This window comes from Mustela putorius, unplaced genomic scaffold, assembly GCF_011764305.1.
Source record: "Mustela putorius furo isolate JIRA1106 unplaced genomic scaffold, ASM1176430v1.1 tig00000561_pilon_pilon_pilon, whole genome shotgun sequence".
Taxonomy (NCBI): Eukaryota; Metazoa; Chordata; class Mammalia; order Carnivora; family Mustelidae; genus Mustela; species Mustela putorius.
This window is the reverse complement of record NW_025421415.1, coordinates 1,147,718-1,165,441: the sequence shown is the minus strand read 5'-3', so window position 1 is coordinate 1,165,441 and position 17,724 is coordinate 1,147,718. Positions and strand designations below refer to the sequence as shown.

General features: G+C 40.3%; 1 protein-coding gene across 1 annotated transcript in view; it reads right to left on the bottom strand.

The window, feature by feature from the left end:
* The window catches only part of SNX24 (sorting nexin 24), a 157,913-nt gene that overhangs the window by 65,205 nt on the left and 74,984 nt on the right, over nucleotides 1-17,724 (bottom strand). Inside the window, exon 2 of the mRNA XM_045081416.1 lies at nucleotides 8,298-8,381. Within this exon, the coding sequence (XP_044937351.1) occupies nucleotides 8,298-8,381 (84 nt within the window). The remainder of the gene's footprint in view (nucleotides 1-8,297; nucleotides 8,382-17,724) is intronic.

Genomic DNA, 17,724 nt, shown 5'->3' with positions numbered 1-17,724 from the left:
GTGGGCACGGTCAGGCTGCACCCAGCGAGGGTAAAGAGCGAGTAAGAAGTGGGAAACCAGAGCCTCCTCTGTCAAGGAATTCTGCCAAGAAAGGAGAGTAATGGGGGGCAACATGGGAGAGAAGTGTGGAGTCAAAGGTGGGGTTTTCTATTTTTAAATTTTTTTTTTAAAGATTTTATTTATTTGGCAGAGAGAGAGAGATCACAAGTAGGCAGAGAGGCAGGCGGGGGGGGGTGGGCGTTGGTGGTATAGTGGTGAGCATAGCTGCCTTCCAGGGGGGGGGGAAGCAGGCTCCCCGCTGAGCCGAGCTGAAGGCAGAGGCGTTAAACCACTGAGCCACCCAGGTGCCCCTCAAAGGTGGGTTTTATTGTGTTAAATAGAAAATCCTATGCCATGTTCATTTACTGATGAGACTGATCCAATATTGAGGTAAGAGGGGAAGGGGGGGGAGAAGGAGGAACAGAGGAGAGAGAAACAATTTATGACTGTCTGTAAGGAAATAAATACTTCTCTCACCTCTCTACCATTTGAGGTATTTCTCAAACAGGAACAAAGCCCAAAATGCTCAATTATTCTGTGGTAATAAGCTTATTCCGTTCCAGGGTAAAGCTAAAGGAAACTGCCTTTAGAACTACTGAATCATGACATGGCTTACACTGTAAAATAGAAAATCAACTCCATTATCTGTCTCTCCCTCTCTCTCTTTTTTAAAAAAATCTTGAAGATACAGTCCTGAAAACACTTTTCCTTTTTATTTACGTCAGGAGTGTGCAGGAAACCGATCATCGTAGCTGCGGGGACCTGTGACAGCATTTGTAGGTGAGTAATGAATGGCTTTAGATGAGGAGAGACAAACCCAAGACAATATGTTTCCAGCAGGGCTCAGCTGCTCGTAAGATAAATACTCGTCTGCCACTCCCTCCGATGATTTACTGTTTCGGCCAGGCTGCGTCCGGCCACGTGGCCTTTCTGGTCCTCAACAACAGTCCCCAAATTCCACAATACAGCAAGCTGTCGCCTTCACGTGGGGCGATCACTCCCTTTCCTTTGTATTTTTTTGGGGTTTTTGTGTGTGTGTGTGTGTGAAGATTTTATATATTTATTTATTTTCAAGTCATCTCTACACCCGGCGTGGGGCTTGAACTCACAACCCGGGGATCAAGAGCTGTCGGCTCCATAGACCAAGCCGGTCAGCCAGGCGTCCCTCTCTTTCTTTTTCATACCATGAGAAGAGAATACACAGAACTTACTCCACGCAGATGTGCCATTTACACACTGGTGATAGTGACCGTTTTCTTTCTTTCTTCTTTTTTTTTAAGATTTTATTTATTTATTCATTTGAGAGAGAGAGAGAGAGAGAGAGAGAGAGAGTGCATGAGTGTTGAGGAGGAGCAGAAGAACCAGGAGCGCAAAGGAATCTCAAGCAGACTCCTTGCTGAGCTCCAAGCCGGTCGTGTGGCTGGATCCCAGGACCTGAGATCATGATCTGAGCCAAAACCAAGAGTGGGGTGCTCAATGGACTGGGCCACCCAGGCACACCAAGAGTGACCATTTTCCAGAAAGGAACACAGATACTTTCCAGAGCACATGAATAAAAAGATGGAAATGGAACAAAAAAGGGAAGAGGGGGGAGCCTTTAGGGTAAAAGTCAATCTTTCACTCCACCTTGGCCTCCCTCTGCCCCTAGAGTTCCCTCTAGAAACACAAGCCATGGTGTCATGCTCCTGGTTTAACCCCATAAGGCAGCTCTGGGGTTCCTCTGAAATGTGTACTTCGTTAATTCGAATACAAGAATGTAACATTTTATTCAAGCCAAAAGGAGGCAAGAAAGAGGGCAGTTTATTTAGAAATGAACCAGCTCCCTATTTCCATGAGACCTCCAGGCTTGGAGCTGAGAGCCAACAGCCGGGGAGGCACAGACTCAGCAGCTGGTCCTGCCGGCGAGGCTGGTCTCCCCACTCCCATGATGGTAGGCTTAGGGAGCTAAAGGAGGTCGAGCTGTTCTCAAGGACCGCCACTCCAACTGCCTGTCTCTAGGGGATGTGGGCTGAGGTCGCAGGGGCACAGGGGAAGCATGTGCAAGCTGAAGGCTCTCCGTGTCACCAGGATTTTCACCCCAATTATTCCTCCAGTAATTCATAAATATGCATAATATCCTCCAAACATCCCATTTGCCAAATACTGCCCAATAAGAGCCCAACACTAGCAGGCAGTGAGGAAGATACAAAAGATAAGATGTGGTTCCTTTTATAAAAAATGAGTCTTCTAGTTGGACAAGACTTAGGGACAACCAAGTTTTAATGACCTCTTTGCCACACGGCATAGCAAAGGCAGAAAAAGTGATTTTCATACACTGGAGTGAATGGGGAGATTGCCTTGGTGGCCATTGCTGTCTTCTTATGAGAAAGTGGGAAATAAGGTCGACCAGAAAACAGGATTGTGGTTGACACAATAATGGCTCTCCCCAAAGATGTCCACTCTGGGTCCTCGGAACCTGACACCGTGTCACAGTATGTGGCTGAAGGGTGGGATTAAATCAAGCCTCTTGAGATGGAGACATTATCTGGGATTATGCAGGTACGGCCAAGGTAACCTCAAGGGAGAGGCTGAAGTGTCCCCGTCAGAGAGGGGAGATGTGAGGACGGGACAGAAGAAGACAGAAACAGAACCTGCAGGGGACTGACTGCTGGCTTTCGAGACGGAAGAGGCCACAAACCGCAGACTGAGCAGCTTCCAGAAGCTGGAAAAGGCAGGGAAACAATTCTCTTCCAGAGCCTCCCAGGAGGAACTAATTAGGAAACTAATATAGAGAGTCTAAGATTACTGGCCTTGAGGGTCAAGGTCCATGATATGGTTGACAACACAGACCCACTGCAATGTATTTGGGAATGAAGAAGGAAAGAATGAAGAATGGAATGAAATGGTGCTTTGGGGAAACTGATCTGCACCAAAGGGTGAATCAGAAGACAAGGATCAGAAACAGAGCAATGCTTATAAAATGGTAAGACATTGGCTTGGGAGGGCAGAGGAGAAAGGGATAAGTTAAACGGTGCATAGTATACAAATTTTGAGGACTCAGGGGACTCAATCAATGGGACTTGATGACCCTGTGAATACAGGAGGTAAGAGAAAGGCGTGAGAGACACCTCAGGGTTTCAGACCTTGTGGCTTCAGTGCCTGTAATGGGGAGAGGGTGGGTGCGGAGGGTTGTTGAAGAGAAGCGACTAAAAATAGAACCACACAATAGGACCTGTCAGACTTCAAGAGGCACTGGGATGCCTCGTCATGTGGGATGCTGGTTGAACAGGCAGACAACTGGGCTTGGCTGGGTAATACCCAGAATCTGCACGTCCGTCAATGCTGTGCTGATTCCGGGGGTTCAAAGCGCCTGCCATGAAACACACCCACCAGGAAAAGCTCAAAGAAAAAGGAATCAAATACTCCTCATAGCTCTGGATGACTGATGTGACCCAAAATCGCAGAGAGGGAGAACTGACCTAACAGATAGCATACCAATTTAAAGCTTTTGTAAGTTAAAATAAATGTCATAGCCACGAGGTCCTGCATGAAAACTACTTTCAGCCAATGGCGAATGTTTTATTAACAAGCCACGCAAACGAATGGGCAAGAACAAAGGAGACCGCCGCAGAAAGACAATTCCAAACGAGGGCGGACAATGTCTAATCAACAACCTGAAGACCTACCAAGGAAAACAGCAGCAAGGCTACATACACAATATAATTTCGGGGGTGGGGGAGGGTAATATTCAAACCTGGTAAGATTTTGTGATACTTTCAAATATGCCAGTTGCAATATAAATCTGCTATAACCATTTTGAAGCATCATTTGGCAATATACATCAGGGGCTATAAAAACATGCAAACCCTTTGATAGAGAATGCTTCTTTTTATCATGGAGTGTGAGGAAACCATCCCGAGTACAGAAAAGATTAGATCTTATGAAGGCTATCAAGAACTGGAAATTTACCAGGGAGCCTGGGTGGCTCAGTTGGTTAAGTGTCTGCCTTTGGCTGGGTCATCATCTCAGGGTCCTGGAATAGAGCCCCGCATCAGGCTCCCCGCTTAGCGGGGAAGCCTGCTCTTCCCTCTGCCGCTCCCCCTGCGTGTGCTCTCTTATTCTTACTCTCTCTCTCTCAAATAAATATCTTTTAAAAATGATTGAAAATGAACCAGGTGATGCATACAATCGCCTTTAGCTCATACAGTAACCCTATGAAGTTAGTACTGTCATTATTCCTATCCTACACATGCACTTAGGAAGACCATGCAATTTGCTCCAAGGACTTAAGATCCAGGAAGAGGTAAAGGCAGGCTCAGGAACATTCTGGCTCTAAAGAACTACACACTGAACTTCTGCACTAGAATTATCACCATGCCGGAACACGGTTAGTACAGAAGCATTTACTTTACTAATAGAAAAGATTCAAGAAAAGAGGGGCATCTGGCTGGCTCAGTCAGTGGAGTAACTGACTTAATCTCAGGGTTGCAATTTTGAGCCTTAGGTTGGGTGTAGAGATTGCTTAAAAATAAAATCTTTTTTTTTCCTTGTGATGATTTTTTAAAATAATTTTTTTATAAACATACAATGTATTATTAGCCCCAGGGGTACAGGTCTGTGAATCGCCAGGTTTACACACTTCACAGCACTCACCCCAGCATATACCCTCCCCAGTGTCCATAACCCCACCCCTCGCCCCCCTCCCCCCAGTAACCCTCAGTTTGTTTGGTGAGATTAAGAGTCTGTTATGGTTTGTCTCCCTCCTGATCCCATCTTGTTTTATTTATTCTTTTCCTCCCCCCAAACCTCCCACGTTGCCTATCCATTTCCTCATATCAGGGAGATCATATGATAGTTGTCTTTCCCCAATTGACTTATTTCGCTAAGCATGATACCCTCTAGTTCCATCCATGTCATCGCAAATGGCAAGATTTCATTTCTTTTGATGGCTGCATAGTATTCCATTGTGTATATATACCACATCTTCTTTATCTATTCATCTGTTGATGGACATCTAGGTTCTTTCCATAGTTTGGCTATTGTGAGCATTGTTGCTATAAACATTCGGGAGCACTTGGCCTTTCGGATCACTATGTTTGTATCTTTAGGGTAAATACCCAGTAGTGCAATTGCTGGGTCATAGGGTAGCTCTATTTTCAAGTTTTGAGGAACCTCCATGCTGTTTTCCAGAGTGGTTGCACTAGCTTGCATTCCCACCAATAGTGTAGGAGGGTTCCCCTTTCTCTGCATCCTCGCCAGCATCTGTCATTCCCTGAGTTGTTAATTTTAGCCTTAAAAATAAAATCTTAAAATAAAATTTCAAGAAACAAAGGAAAAGAGGAATTATATATAGTAGGATAGTAGAAATATGTGTCAGTAACAATGGATAACTTCCCTGACCCCAAACTTTTTGCAAAGTTTAGGTTTATAGTCTAAAATTTATTGGAAAGGAAAAACAAAAAACAAAAAACCACCTCTTGAATGTTTTCAACAAATAGAAAGAAATCCTAAGAAATGTGTAAACAACTGGGATATTATCTTTGTATTTTAATATCAACAATTATAAAAATTGGGGGGAAGTAATAATCATTTAGAACTTTCCTTAGATGACCACACGAACTGTGAAATGGGTTAACGGTCTTAGTTTCTGCCTCAAAATTAGTCTGACAAGAAGCCAGGAGGCACACTTGTCTGCCTCTAGAGTATGGAGAAGAGCTATGTGCCCATTATTCTAAAGATGCAAAGCGCTTGGTAAAGAACTCATGCATCATTTTCAAATTAACATGGGGACATAGGCCAAACACGCTTACCAAGTAAGAAATACAATGTAAAATGTCAGAAAGACCAGGACGCTGACCACCCAGCAAACAGCACAGACTGCCAAAAAGGGTGAGTATTTCCGGAAGATTAAATAAGAGATTTGACTGAATGTAAAAAGGAAATATACATATATAAAAAATAACATAAACATATAAAAATATAACACTTGAAACACATCACAAAATTCAAATATGTAAACAGGAGTATCCAAATGGTCATAAAACAGTCAAACTATACATATCATGGTAGCAAGCAATAAAACCTGAGCAAATTTTTTGCTGATTTTCATCCGTAACACAGTTTTCCAGTCAAGGCTACAGATTTCTGCTTTTTTCACATCCTGCCATGATTTATACTTAGCTATCTTCTATAGTCACCTTTAAGCCAGACCACATACAATTGCACTGGGACAAGGAAAGGAGACATCTGGCAGCTGCTTTCTGTGCTACAATGTAGAAGTAAGTAAACACATAACTACGACTCCGCCTTATGAAGCTATTTTTATCTCTACTTATGAAGCTATTTTTATCTCTACATCTTTTTCGGGATGTTTTATTTTTATTTTTATATCTTATGTTTTAATTTTATTTTATTTTTCAGTGTCCCAGGACTCATTGTTTATGCACCACACTCAGTGCTCCATGTAATACGTGCCCTCCTCAATACCCATCACCAGGCTGTCAGGATGTTTTAAACATGCAAAATTGAGAAATTTGAGAATTTCTACTCTCAACTCTGATAGGCCTACCGATATGATTACAGGAATAGCTAAAATTATTAACAGGAACTGCAGAATTTGAGGGAAGAGTCTGAGACAACCTAGAAATTTTTTCTGACTCTGATTTTCTGAGAACTGCCTATCAATCTTGGGCAGAAAATAAAATCCCGTTAGAGAACAGGAGGAAGGACCCTGCAGGGGTGAGTGGCATGGGAGTCTCTGCTGCACAGTGGGCCTAACTGTCAGTCACCTGCTGTGCAGGGTGTGGAGTTGGTGGAGGAGTATCTGGTGGGGACCGCAAGGTTGTGTCAAGGTCATGGTGATTTGGGAGGTGAGGAAGGGAGCCTGCCTTTGACAGGCCCCTTGGTCCATTCTTGGCTCTTGAAAGGCTGAGCAGGGGTTGCGGCTCTGGTTTTAATCTTAGTGTAGGAATTTAGTTCATGCAGTACCCTGCAGAAACCTCCCTAGAATCTGTTCCTTGAAACACAAGCAAGCAAAAACAATCCCTCAAGAAGGCATGGAGACCCAGATTCCAAGTTTGTTCCCCTTTAAGACCCCCGGGTAGGAGTTTTATAAAGGCTAACGGCAACATCTGGTCTAAATCCATATCCACCTGCACTGTTTCTTTTGGAAGCAAAGCTGGATTTAACAAAATTTTAACGGAAGAATGACATGTATATTACCCCTTGCCATCATAAGAAAAAAGTATACAGAGGGAAAGAGTTTCACTAATTTCTCTGTAATATCCTGTTAAAGTTTATACTCAATATTCCACTCTCCTGACTTAAAGAAAAAAAAAAAAGTGGGAAATCTAATTTTTAAAGAAACACTAAAAAACTTTTAGTACAGAATAAGCACATTGTCATGTCATTTATGTGCTAACAGTTCCCAGAAACTTTAAGAGGTCTTCAATGAAATTAAAAGAATAGACTATCTTTCTTAACATATTTACTTAGTTTCTTCCCTTCTAACTTCTTACCTAATAAAGTGACAGAAGTGAAGAAAATGAATCAGGGCATACATTTACATGTGCGTGCACACACTTACACTTGTATACATATTCATGAACTAGGTCCAGTTATCAAGATAATGTCAGCCCCTCAGTAATAATTCCTAACCTGCAAAACATTAAATTTTGGTAGAAAACAAAAAAATATTCACCCTTCTATTCTTTACTCTTTCTCCCCAAACTCAGCCACTCTTCCTGTATTCTTGTATCTTTTCTCTAAGACTTGTAACAATATGAATCCAAGAACTCGAACACCCATCTTGTCAAGTCTTTACAATGCAAAAGAATGATATATGTTCTCCTTACACATATTCACCAAAGAGTCCTTGAATATACGCGCCACATGTTATCTTTTCCAGGAACGTGTAAGTGTCCATTGCTTTTAATAAATTTCTCCCCATACAATCACCATCTGCTTCCTTCTCTCCTTCTTGTAAAGCACGTTGAGGTCTACTTGATGGAAAGAGTCAGGTCTGAGTCTGATTCTCTGTGAACCTCTCAAATTCCTGCAAAAGCTTGTAAATCTCATTGATTTATGTAAAAGATCTGAACAGAAAACCCACCTCCTCAGGAAGCACACTTTTAGGGGACTAAATAATTGAAAAGAAAACTTAATCCACGATCAAAGAAATCCTACTGTGCCAAGAACTATTCGTGCTCTCAGAAAATAAAGAAAGCAGTTTTAACCGTACAGCATCTACCGTATAAGGAAAAAGGGGGGGGGGAAGTTACCTTTTTGTGCAAGGCATGAAATTCGCTGTACCTTTTTTCAACAAAGTGTTTTCTTCCATTCATTAGCACTTCTATCTTAAACACCTAAGGAAGAAAAAAAAATAAAAAAAGATTAATTCCACCCGTTCAAAACCCTCAATCGTCTGATGTGGTAAGTTTGTGACCATGATATATTTCATCCCTTTAATTACAGTAGCTGATCCCCCAAAACCCAGAAGGCTCAGGAGACCCTGGGCCAACAGCACTGATTAATGAGTGCTCAGGCCAAATGCTTTAGTTAGTACAAACTGAAGTATCCCCTTAACGTGTCTAACAGAAACCGAAACGCGTTCACGGACTCCTTAACGTCCTAATCAGAGCGCATTCCTCCCTTTACGATTGTTTCATCAAATGGGTATGATGGTATCAAAATAAAGCATTCGGACAAGAATGAGAGCCTGGGAGAAGGGACGGGCCCCAGCATTTCAGGTATGAGGACGATGACGGCCGTGCTGTGTCATCTCTAAGACAATCAGGCAAACGGCAGTGCATTTTAGGTTAATTCCTTCCTAACCTGCATATTCATCTCTAGTCTCAGCTGGGTCTTATTCTGCTGTTTGCAAAACAGGGAAAATGTAGTAAAGGCTCATTTTCCCGGCATGATGCCAGTGACAGGAGGTTGAAAGGCCAGAAGAAAAGGCTCTCTGAGTGTGCTAATTAGTAGGCACTAACATGACATTTTCTTGCTTCTTAGGTCAGCGGGTCAAGACTGGGAGCAAGGGATGAGAAGCATTGTGAAATGCTGATGAAAACACAATGTTCAGCTGGGGTAAGGGCAGGACGCTGGGTGAGAATGGAAGAGAAGGTGATCTGTTATTTTCAAGAGGGTGTCTTTGACTCCTGTTTTGCTGAGCAAGTTGTGGACGACGCCAAGATGATGGATATTGTTCAACGGGTTCGTAAGCCTAATTTCTTGTTTCAGTTGCTCTTCTGGAAAAAGCCAGAGTTGAGGTCACAGGACAGCAGAAAGTATTAGAAGCATGCTGACTTTAATTCTAAAGAAAACTTAAGTTAGCTCATGAAACACAAGGGCATACACTGACATTATGAAAAGACATTCCATTCCCTGTGGCTCTACCTTCTTCCCTGACTCGTCTGACTTTTCTTGAAAAGACAAAATTATATCATCAAACGCATAATATATTTGTAGATTGGTACTTTTTTGAATCAGAAACAAAATCTTGTGTCCTATGACTCAGCTGCAGAAACCTGCTTTTATTAAAACAATTGGTAAATATTTACCAGTTCAATCAGTATCTTATACTAACATTTGGTTTTTTTAAGAAACCTCCTTAAAAAATACTTTCCTTTGGTCAATTTGTGAAAATACTCTCTTCTAAAAACAGATCCATATGCTTCCCAGTCTCGAATGTCTGTCTACCATTTTTAAGAAAAATATTCTGTTCACTAATTCACCAAAGAAAATTCCTCTCCCTCCAAGACGCTGCCGGGAAGAGGAGGAGAGAAACACCCTGAGAAACACGGACATGAGAAGATCAGCTTCAACACACAGGCTTGGTTAATAGGACACAGAGTGCCTTTTTAGCGTCAGGCCCCAGAGTTAAATCAGGACAATGTGGGAGCAGGAGAAGTACTTTCCATCTGCAGAACAGCGGGAAAGAAATGAAGTTATGCTCCGAGTCCAGTTACGGGAGGTGTCATCATAAAACCCACCACTTTAATTGGCACGTTTGTGGCAGAAGCCAACAGAAGTAGAAAGCTGAAGACTCGGAAAGGCTCAACCTACCGGGTCACCCTCTTGAAGGCCAGGGATGAGACACATTACACAGCAGCTGCCTCATGGAATGTCATCCCTTCTATCGACCAGATGGCTCCATTACCCAGTTCCACAGTTACTCTTCAGTCACTCAGTTTATGGGGGGTGGGGGGACAATTTGGACACACACACACACCACACGTACCTGCGTGGTACGTTTTCATGCTAATATTTTTATTTTGTTGCTACTTCAAAAATGTACCATATCCCTTATATTGTTCAGACTTCTTAAAAGAAGGAAGTTGGTTAATCAGAATTTCCAGGACAAAGTGAAGGAAGAAATGGAACCAATGTAATAAATCTTATTTTCCTGAATTCCATAGCCATAGTTTCTTTCTGTGGTTGTTGTTGGGGTTTTTTGTTTTGTTTTTGTTTTAGTAAGTTTCTGATACATGTTGTCTCTGCTCCCTGGAAAATCTTTCTCCTGCTTTATTCTTTTGGCAAACTCTGAGTAGCTATTACCTACCTCTAAGGTAGGGATAGCACAAGAAATGCTGGGAAAGCATGCAACACAGTATCTGGTATTCATTCATTCATTCGTTCATTCATTTATTTAGCAGATATTTACTGAGGGGCTGCAAAGCACTCAGGGGTTGCTGCTGGGGATTCAGCAGTGAACAACAGAGGCAAGAGCTCTGGCTTCCAGGTGCATCTATCCCACCTGGTGAGGGAGGTCGACTATAAATATATGAATGAATACAATGAAGTCGGGAAATAAAAAGCCCTGGGGAGAACAAGGCAGCAGGGTAATGGCACAGAGCTGAACGAGGGTGTTGTTTCAGACAGCATAGTGTCAGAGAACGTCTCCCCAGGCAGAGTGGCAGTGAGAGGTGCAACATGTGGACACAAATGCCTGGAAGAGTTGAATGTAGCTTCCTCTGGAATTTCAGACTGGGAGTAGGTGGACAAGGACTTTTTTTTTTTTTTTTTTTTAATTTCTGTTTACAGATTTTTTTTGAAAATTAAAGCCTAGCGCAGGGTGATTTCCAAGTCTGGTCAAGATGGTGTGACAGGGAGCATATTCACTCTCCCACCAGAAACAATTCAAAATATGTGGGAAAGATGGCTCTCAAGACACCAGACATGAGGAAATGAAGAAGAGTGAGAGACAAAAGAAATGAAGTTGAGCCCTATGGTTACGCAATCAGAGCCCTGAGGGGAAGTGAGGGGAAGCCAGTTCCATGGGACAGGGTACTGGGCCAGAGTGAGCTGCACACAGATATGACTTCAGCGACCTGCCAGAGGTCTCCCTCCAGCATTTAGCTGAACCCTTGTCAACACATGGCATTGGAGAAACTTACCCAAGGACAAGAAGACCTTAGCGAGAAGAGTGCTCAGAGCTCACAGATAACTGGGCATACAGCCTGTTACCAAATGCCAGGGTAGAAAACCTAATAATTCATGAAACATTAGTTAGAGTTCTCAAAAAGGTTTTGCCCCAGTAGTAGGACAAAATTAACAGTAGACTAATGGCCCTTTTAGTCCAGTATGTATATATATATATATATATATATATATATATATATATATGCTTTAAACAAGACCTAAAGAATATAAACTATTTCCAAGTAACTTAACCACATGCCAGGACAAAGTTCAAGAATATTTTTAGGAATATAAAAATATCTAGTACCTAACAAGATAAAGTTCACAGGGTCTGGCATCCCATCAAAAAGAAGAAGGGAAAGGGGGCAGTGGGAGAGATGGGGTGGCTGGGGAATGGACATCGGGGAGGGTATGTACTATGGTAAGTGCTATGAATTGTGTAAGACTGATGATTCACAGAACTGTACCCTTGAAGCAAAGAATATGTTAATAAAAAATGTTAATAAAATATGTTAATAAAAAATAAATAATAAAGACAATCCTAAAATTAAAAAAAAAAAAAAGAGGCAGGAAAATACAACTCACAATAAGAAGAAAAACCAGTCAATAGACACTGATCCAGAAATCACACAGATGATAAAATCAATAGACAAAAGCATTAAAATCACTATTACAAGGCAATTTCTTCTATATAGAAATCCAGAGGAAAGCGTGACCATGATGATGGGAGATACTAAAGAGACACACAGGAAGTCTGGGTCCCACTGATGAAATCAACAACATCGATAATTAAAACAAATACACTGGATGGGGTTTAAACAGATTAGACACTGCAGAAGAAAAGCTAAGTGAGCTTAAAGATGCAGAAACAGAAATTGTCCCAAATGAAAAAAAAAAGGGAACAAAAACTAAAAAATAGCTAAACAGAGCATCAGTAAACTATGGGACAACTTGAAAGAGAAGAATATATGTATAATTGGAGTCCCCACAGGAGAGCAGAGACAGGGGACTGGGGCTGGCAGAAAAGACAAATATACTTAAAGAAATCATGACCAAAATTTTTCCAAATTTGATGGAAAACTATAACACCACAGATCTGAAAAAACCCAATGGATCCAAATACAAGAGACATGGTGGGAAAAAAAACCCCATAATCCTAGGCAAATCACAACCAAATTCTTTAAAACCAGTAAGAAAGAGAAAAATCTGAAAAGCAGCCAGGGAAAAAAGAGACATTAAGGAGAAAAGAAACAAAGGTAAGTTGGATACCATATTTCTTCAATACTTTCATAAATAAGTAAGTGTATAAGAGTGAGTCAATGCATATATATTCCACTTATGTTTTACTGTCATAGCAATATGTTCTGTGTAATGCAGCTTATGTAAAATAAAATGTAAAAGTTAAGGCCAAATTTTTAATCATTATTTTTAAAGCATTTCAGTACTTCTGCCCAGTCAAATAGTAATAACAAGGGGACAAGAACAACAAGGATTTTTCTAGTACTTATGAGCAGCCACAGCTTTGAGCTCTTTACTCATAATAACCACTCATTTGGTTCTCACCACTCCAAATGGAATAGGTAGTATTATCCCCATTTTACATGTCAGGAAACTGAGGCAAGGATTAAGTAACTTGACCATAACAGGGCTGCATTTTGAACCCAGCAATTTGGTTTCTGAACCTGCCCTTCTAACCACTGCATAATACTGACTCTCAATGAGCAGAGTTTAGATAGTCCCATTTCTTGGAGGAAATGTTCTGGAGTTAGGATAACACCTTCCATTCATTCCTCCCTGGAGGTTCTGTCCCCTAGATGGGCTTCTGAGGAGCATAAGACACCTGGCAAGGACAGGGCTCATGGTGTCATGAGGTCTTTATTCTCAAATCTTTGGAGGCTGTGACCCTTTCAATGGAACCAGACCAATAATCCCTATAAAAAGCATACAACTCTGTAGAGTAGAAGGATACTTTTTTATATTACCTCCTCTTGTGAGGATCTGTGCCCACACTACCCCCTCAATCTCCTTATAATGTGGTTCCAAATGTTAACTTGTATGGCTTTCACTTAAAAAAAAAAATAGTATGGACTTATCAAAAAAGGTTTCAAAAATTCCAAAGACTGTAAACTTAAAAGTTTAAGTTTCTTACATAGAGACTTGTGTAGTCCGTGCCAACTCAAGAGGGATCTTAAGAATTCTTTCACAAATTGTCCCCAGACATATAAGCGCTCTATGTACACATGTATACATAAGTTGTTACTTTCTTACACTAACTGTAGCCATATCATAGGCTCCTACTACTTCACTTCTATGAATTTTATTTTTTACCTTATTTTATTTATTTAGTACATGTTGAACATCTTATCAGCACATTTTGCAATGCCCAATTCTTTAATGGCTACCTAGTACTCCTATGTATATTTGTTACCAAACTTTAATTAATTAGGACCCTAAGGTAGATATGAAGTCACTGTAATTTTTTGTACCATACACACTCAAGTATATATGGATGTTTATATAGTTGATGCATGAACAACATGTAACCAAAAACCCATATATAACTTTTGACCCCCCCAAAACTTGGCTACAAAACTAGCCTACAGTTGACTGGAAGCCTTCCTGTTAACATAAACAGTTGATTAACATTATTTATATGTTACATGTATTGTATACTGTATTCTTACAATAAAGTAAGCTAGAGAAAAGAATGTTAAGAAAATCATAAAGAATACATTTAGAGTACTGTACTATACTTATTGAAAAAAAAATCCACATAAAAGTAGACCCACAGAGTTCAAACCCACACTGTTCAATAGCCAACTGTATATGTTTATGCATTTTATTTATATATAATTATAGACATCTTTGTTTCTGTACACATACTTACACACACACACACACACACACACACACACAGGATAAATTACCAAAAACTTTGCCAATTTACCAGCCCCCCTGCAATTCACAAAGTTACACAACAGCTAACAGGATATGGAATGTCTGGCCCATCCTAACCAACACTGGCTATTGGTCACTTTGGCAAGCTGAAGAGTGCAATGAGAATTAGTTGTATGTATTTTAACCAGTGTGTAGAGTGGCACAAGTTTCCATTCCAACTATCTCACATAAAATCACACAGAGGTCCCACCTCCCTGTCTAACCCTCTATTCTTGGAGATATCCTTGTCCTCAAAGATTTCCAGAAATCCCTCTGGATAAAGCAAGGAAGACTTCATGTAACTAAAAAAAACATAATAAGATTTCCATTTAGGTTTGCTTAAAAAAAAAAGAACACATACACAAATTATATTGTTCATGTGACTAAATTCTAGCCACAGTCCTGGGAACATTATTAAGTCATTACATTTTAGTTGAAAAGGAAAAGAGATACATTAAAGACAAGATTTCCTTTCCTAATTGTAGTTTTCATTAAACATTAGAGCCACTTTTTTTTTTTCCTTTGTGATAGTATCTCTGCGATCTGGAAGTCCATAATAAAATATTTCAAAATTTGGGTCTACACCCAATTTTCCAGAAATGTGTTTTAAGAGATAAAATAAACTTAAGCTAACGAAGGAATTAACTCATATTCCAGGCAGAACAGCCTCCTGACTTCAGAAGCTCATACTTTACAAAGTTACTCACTTCTAAGCAAACCAAAAACAAATTTTTTCCTGTAACAGGCTAAAAATATCTAATAAATAATTTAAATGCCTTCCAACTATCGGTGGGGATTCTATATACAAATAAAGCTGGGGGTGCCTGGGTGGCTCAGTCAGTTAAGCATCTGCCTTTAGCTCAGGTCATGATCCCAGGGTCCTGGGATCTAGTCCCATGCCACACTTCTTGCTCAGCAGGCAGTCTGCTTTTCCCTCTCCCTGCCATTCCCCAGCTTAGGCTCTCTGTCTCTCTCTCTCTCTGTCAAATAAATAAATAAAATCTTTAAAAGCACACACACACACACAAAACAAATAAAGCTTAAAGTCCAGAGCTCCAAGTACTTTGGGTCACAAAACTGTTATGCTCAGAACATGAAATACCCACAAAGGACAACTACCAGCTTCAAATATGACTTTTCTTATTTATGTTTTAATACTTGCTCAATTAGAACAACATGCCCTGAATATTAACTCTAGGCTTAAAATCAACTCTGGGCTTGAAATACTCTCTTTCTTGACTTGGAACAAACAAGAAAGATAAAATAAAATTTAAAAGATTGTTATTTCACTTATAAAAAGCTACACCTCTAAAAGAGCCATTTACTGTGTGCCTGTTGGGAGCCAGGCTTTTTTTTTTTTTAAAGATTTCATTTATTTATATGAGAGAGAGAGAGAGAATGAGAGAAAGAGAGCATGAGAAGGGGGAGGGTCAGAGGGAGAAGCAGACTCCCTGCTGAGCAGGGAGCCTGATGTGGGACTCTATCCCAGGACTCCATCCCAGGACTCCAGGATCATGACCTGAGCCAAAGGCAGTAACTTAACCAACTGAGCCACTCAGGGGTCTCCAAGGGAGCCAGGCTCTTAACATGTATGAATTCATAGGACAGTTCTTTTAGGAGGGAAACATGGTAAGAAATCCTCTCATTATAAATTATTATGATATTCAATGACTAGGTATACAGTTCAATAAAACTAGTGTAAAAATTTAATTTGTTCTTATTCTGAGGCTTAAATCATATTTCTTCTAATCCAAGATGCCACACGGGTCAGTTGAGAGACATTATTAATTTTATTATACTTGGTTGCAGAGAAACTGCTAAGAGCTTTCTTCATGCCTTAGAAAACATGTAAATTTCATGAATTTTAAAATATTTTTAAAAAAAGACTGTTTCAAATAAACCACTGCTTAAGGAACAAGAACAGTTCTATAAGTAATCATCACTAGAGAACAGCTCTCTAAGAACTGGGCACTAATAAATGTGTTTTTTTAAAAACGATGCTTCTTTGCAAAGAAAATTCATGACACCAAAAGGACCCTCCCCCCACCCAGGCAAACCAAGAAGGTAAAGGGCTCTTTCCAGATACGCAGGATCATTTTATGGATTATGTAGACTCTGGTGAAATATTCTCTGAAGTTACTTCTTAAAAATGGAATGTAAGGGGTGCCTGGGTGGCTCAGAGGGTTAAAGCCTCTGCCTTCGGCTCAGGTCATGATCTCAGGGTCCTGGGATCGAGCCCCGCATCAGGCTCCCTGCTCAGCGGGGAGCCTACTTCCCATTGGCTCTCTGCCTGCCTCTCTGCCTACTTGCGATCGCTGTCTGTCAAATACATAAATAAAATCTTGAAAAAAAAAAAAAAAGAATGTAAAGAAGAAGCCAAAAAACTGTGCCCCTAACCATGAATGAAAATGCTAGAAAAATCCTAAAATGGCAGCTTGGTAGCCTGAACAATATTCAAATTAGAATAAGAAGCCAAAGGGTTCCAAGAAGCATGCTGAAGAAAACTGATATGATTAATATTGATTATAGAAATAGAATTATAGAAATTAATAGAAATAGGAATTTCAGAAAATAAGCCTTTAGTGATGGTCTGTGAAGGAAAAAAAAAAAAAAGCTGCTTAAAGAGTCCAAGAAAACCAACCAAACAAAATGGATACAATTCCAAATATAAAGCAAAATAAATGAAACAATATTTGGTATGGTCCAGAGAAGAAAAAAAGAGTGGCTGTTTAAGATAGCGCTGGGAACAGTTTCCACTGAGCAGATTTCATAATTTATAAGAAGACATTTCATCCTCCACATTTCCAAACACTTGATTACACAGTGAAAATATACGTAAACATACATACACAGACCTATAATTATACTATTGGGAACACTAACTATTGTACTCGGGTTTTAGAATCAATCTACACAACCTAAGACAATTCTTTTCACAGAACAGCTTGTAAACATTTTTTTGTCGGTATAAAAGGTAATGAAGTAACTAGCAGAAAACAGGGGGTGAGTGGGGAAAGAAACCAAACGAGGTACAAATTGTTTTCATCTTATAGAACGAGAAGGCAAAGAATGCCGCTAAAAATCGGTCAGGAAAGTGCTTCAAGTTACAGTGTGCTAAATATAAAGCCACGATGTTCATTTTTAATGACGAAATTGAAATCATATGCATAGTGGGAACCGAGTATGGAGGGGAGGTAATATAGGACAGGGGTGCGTAAACTCAGTTTCTAATTAAAAGTTGAGGGACACTAAGGGTTTTCCAAGATTCAGACGTCAAGAAACAGAGCTTTGGATGTACTATTTAGAGTCTGGGTGCTTAAATCAGCAAGGTTTCAACTCACTTATGAT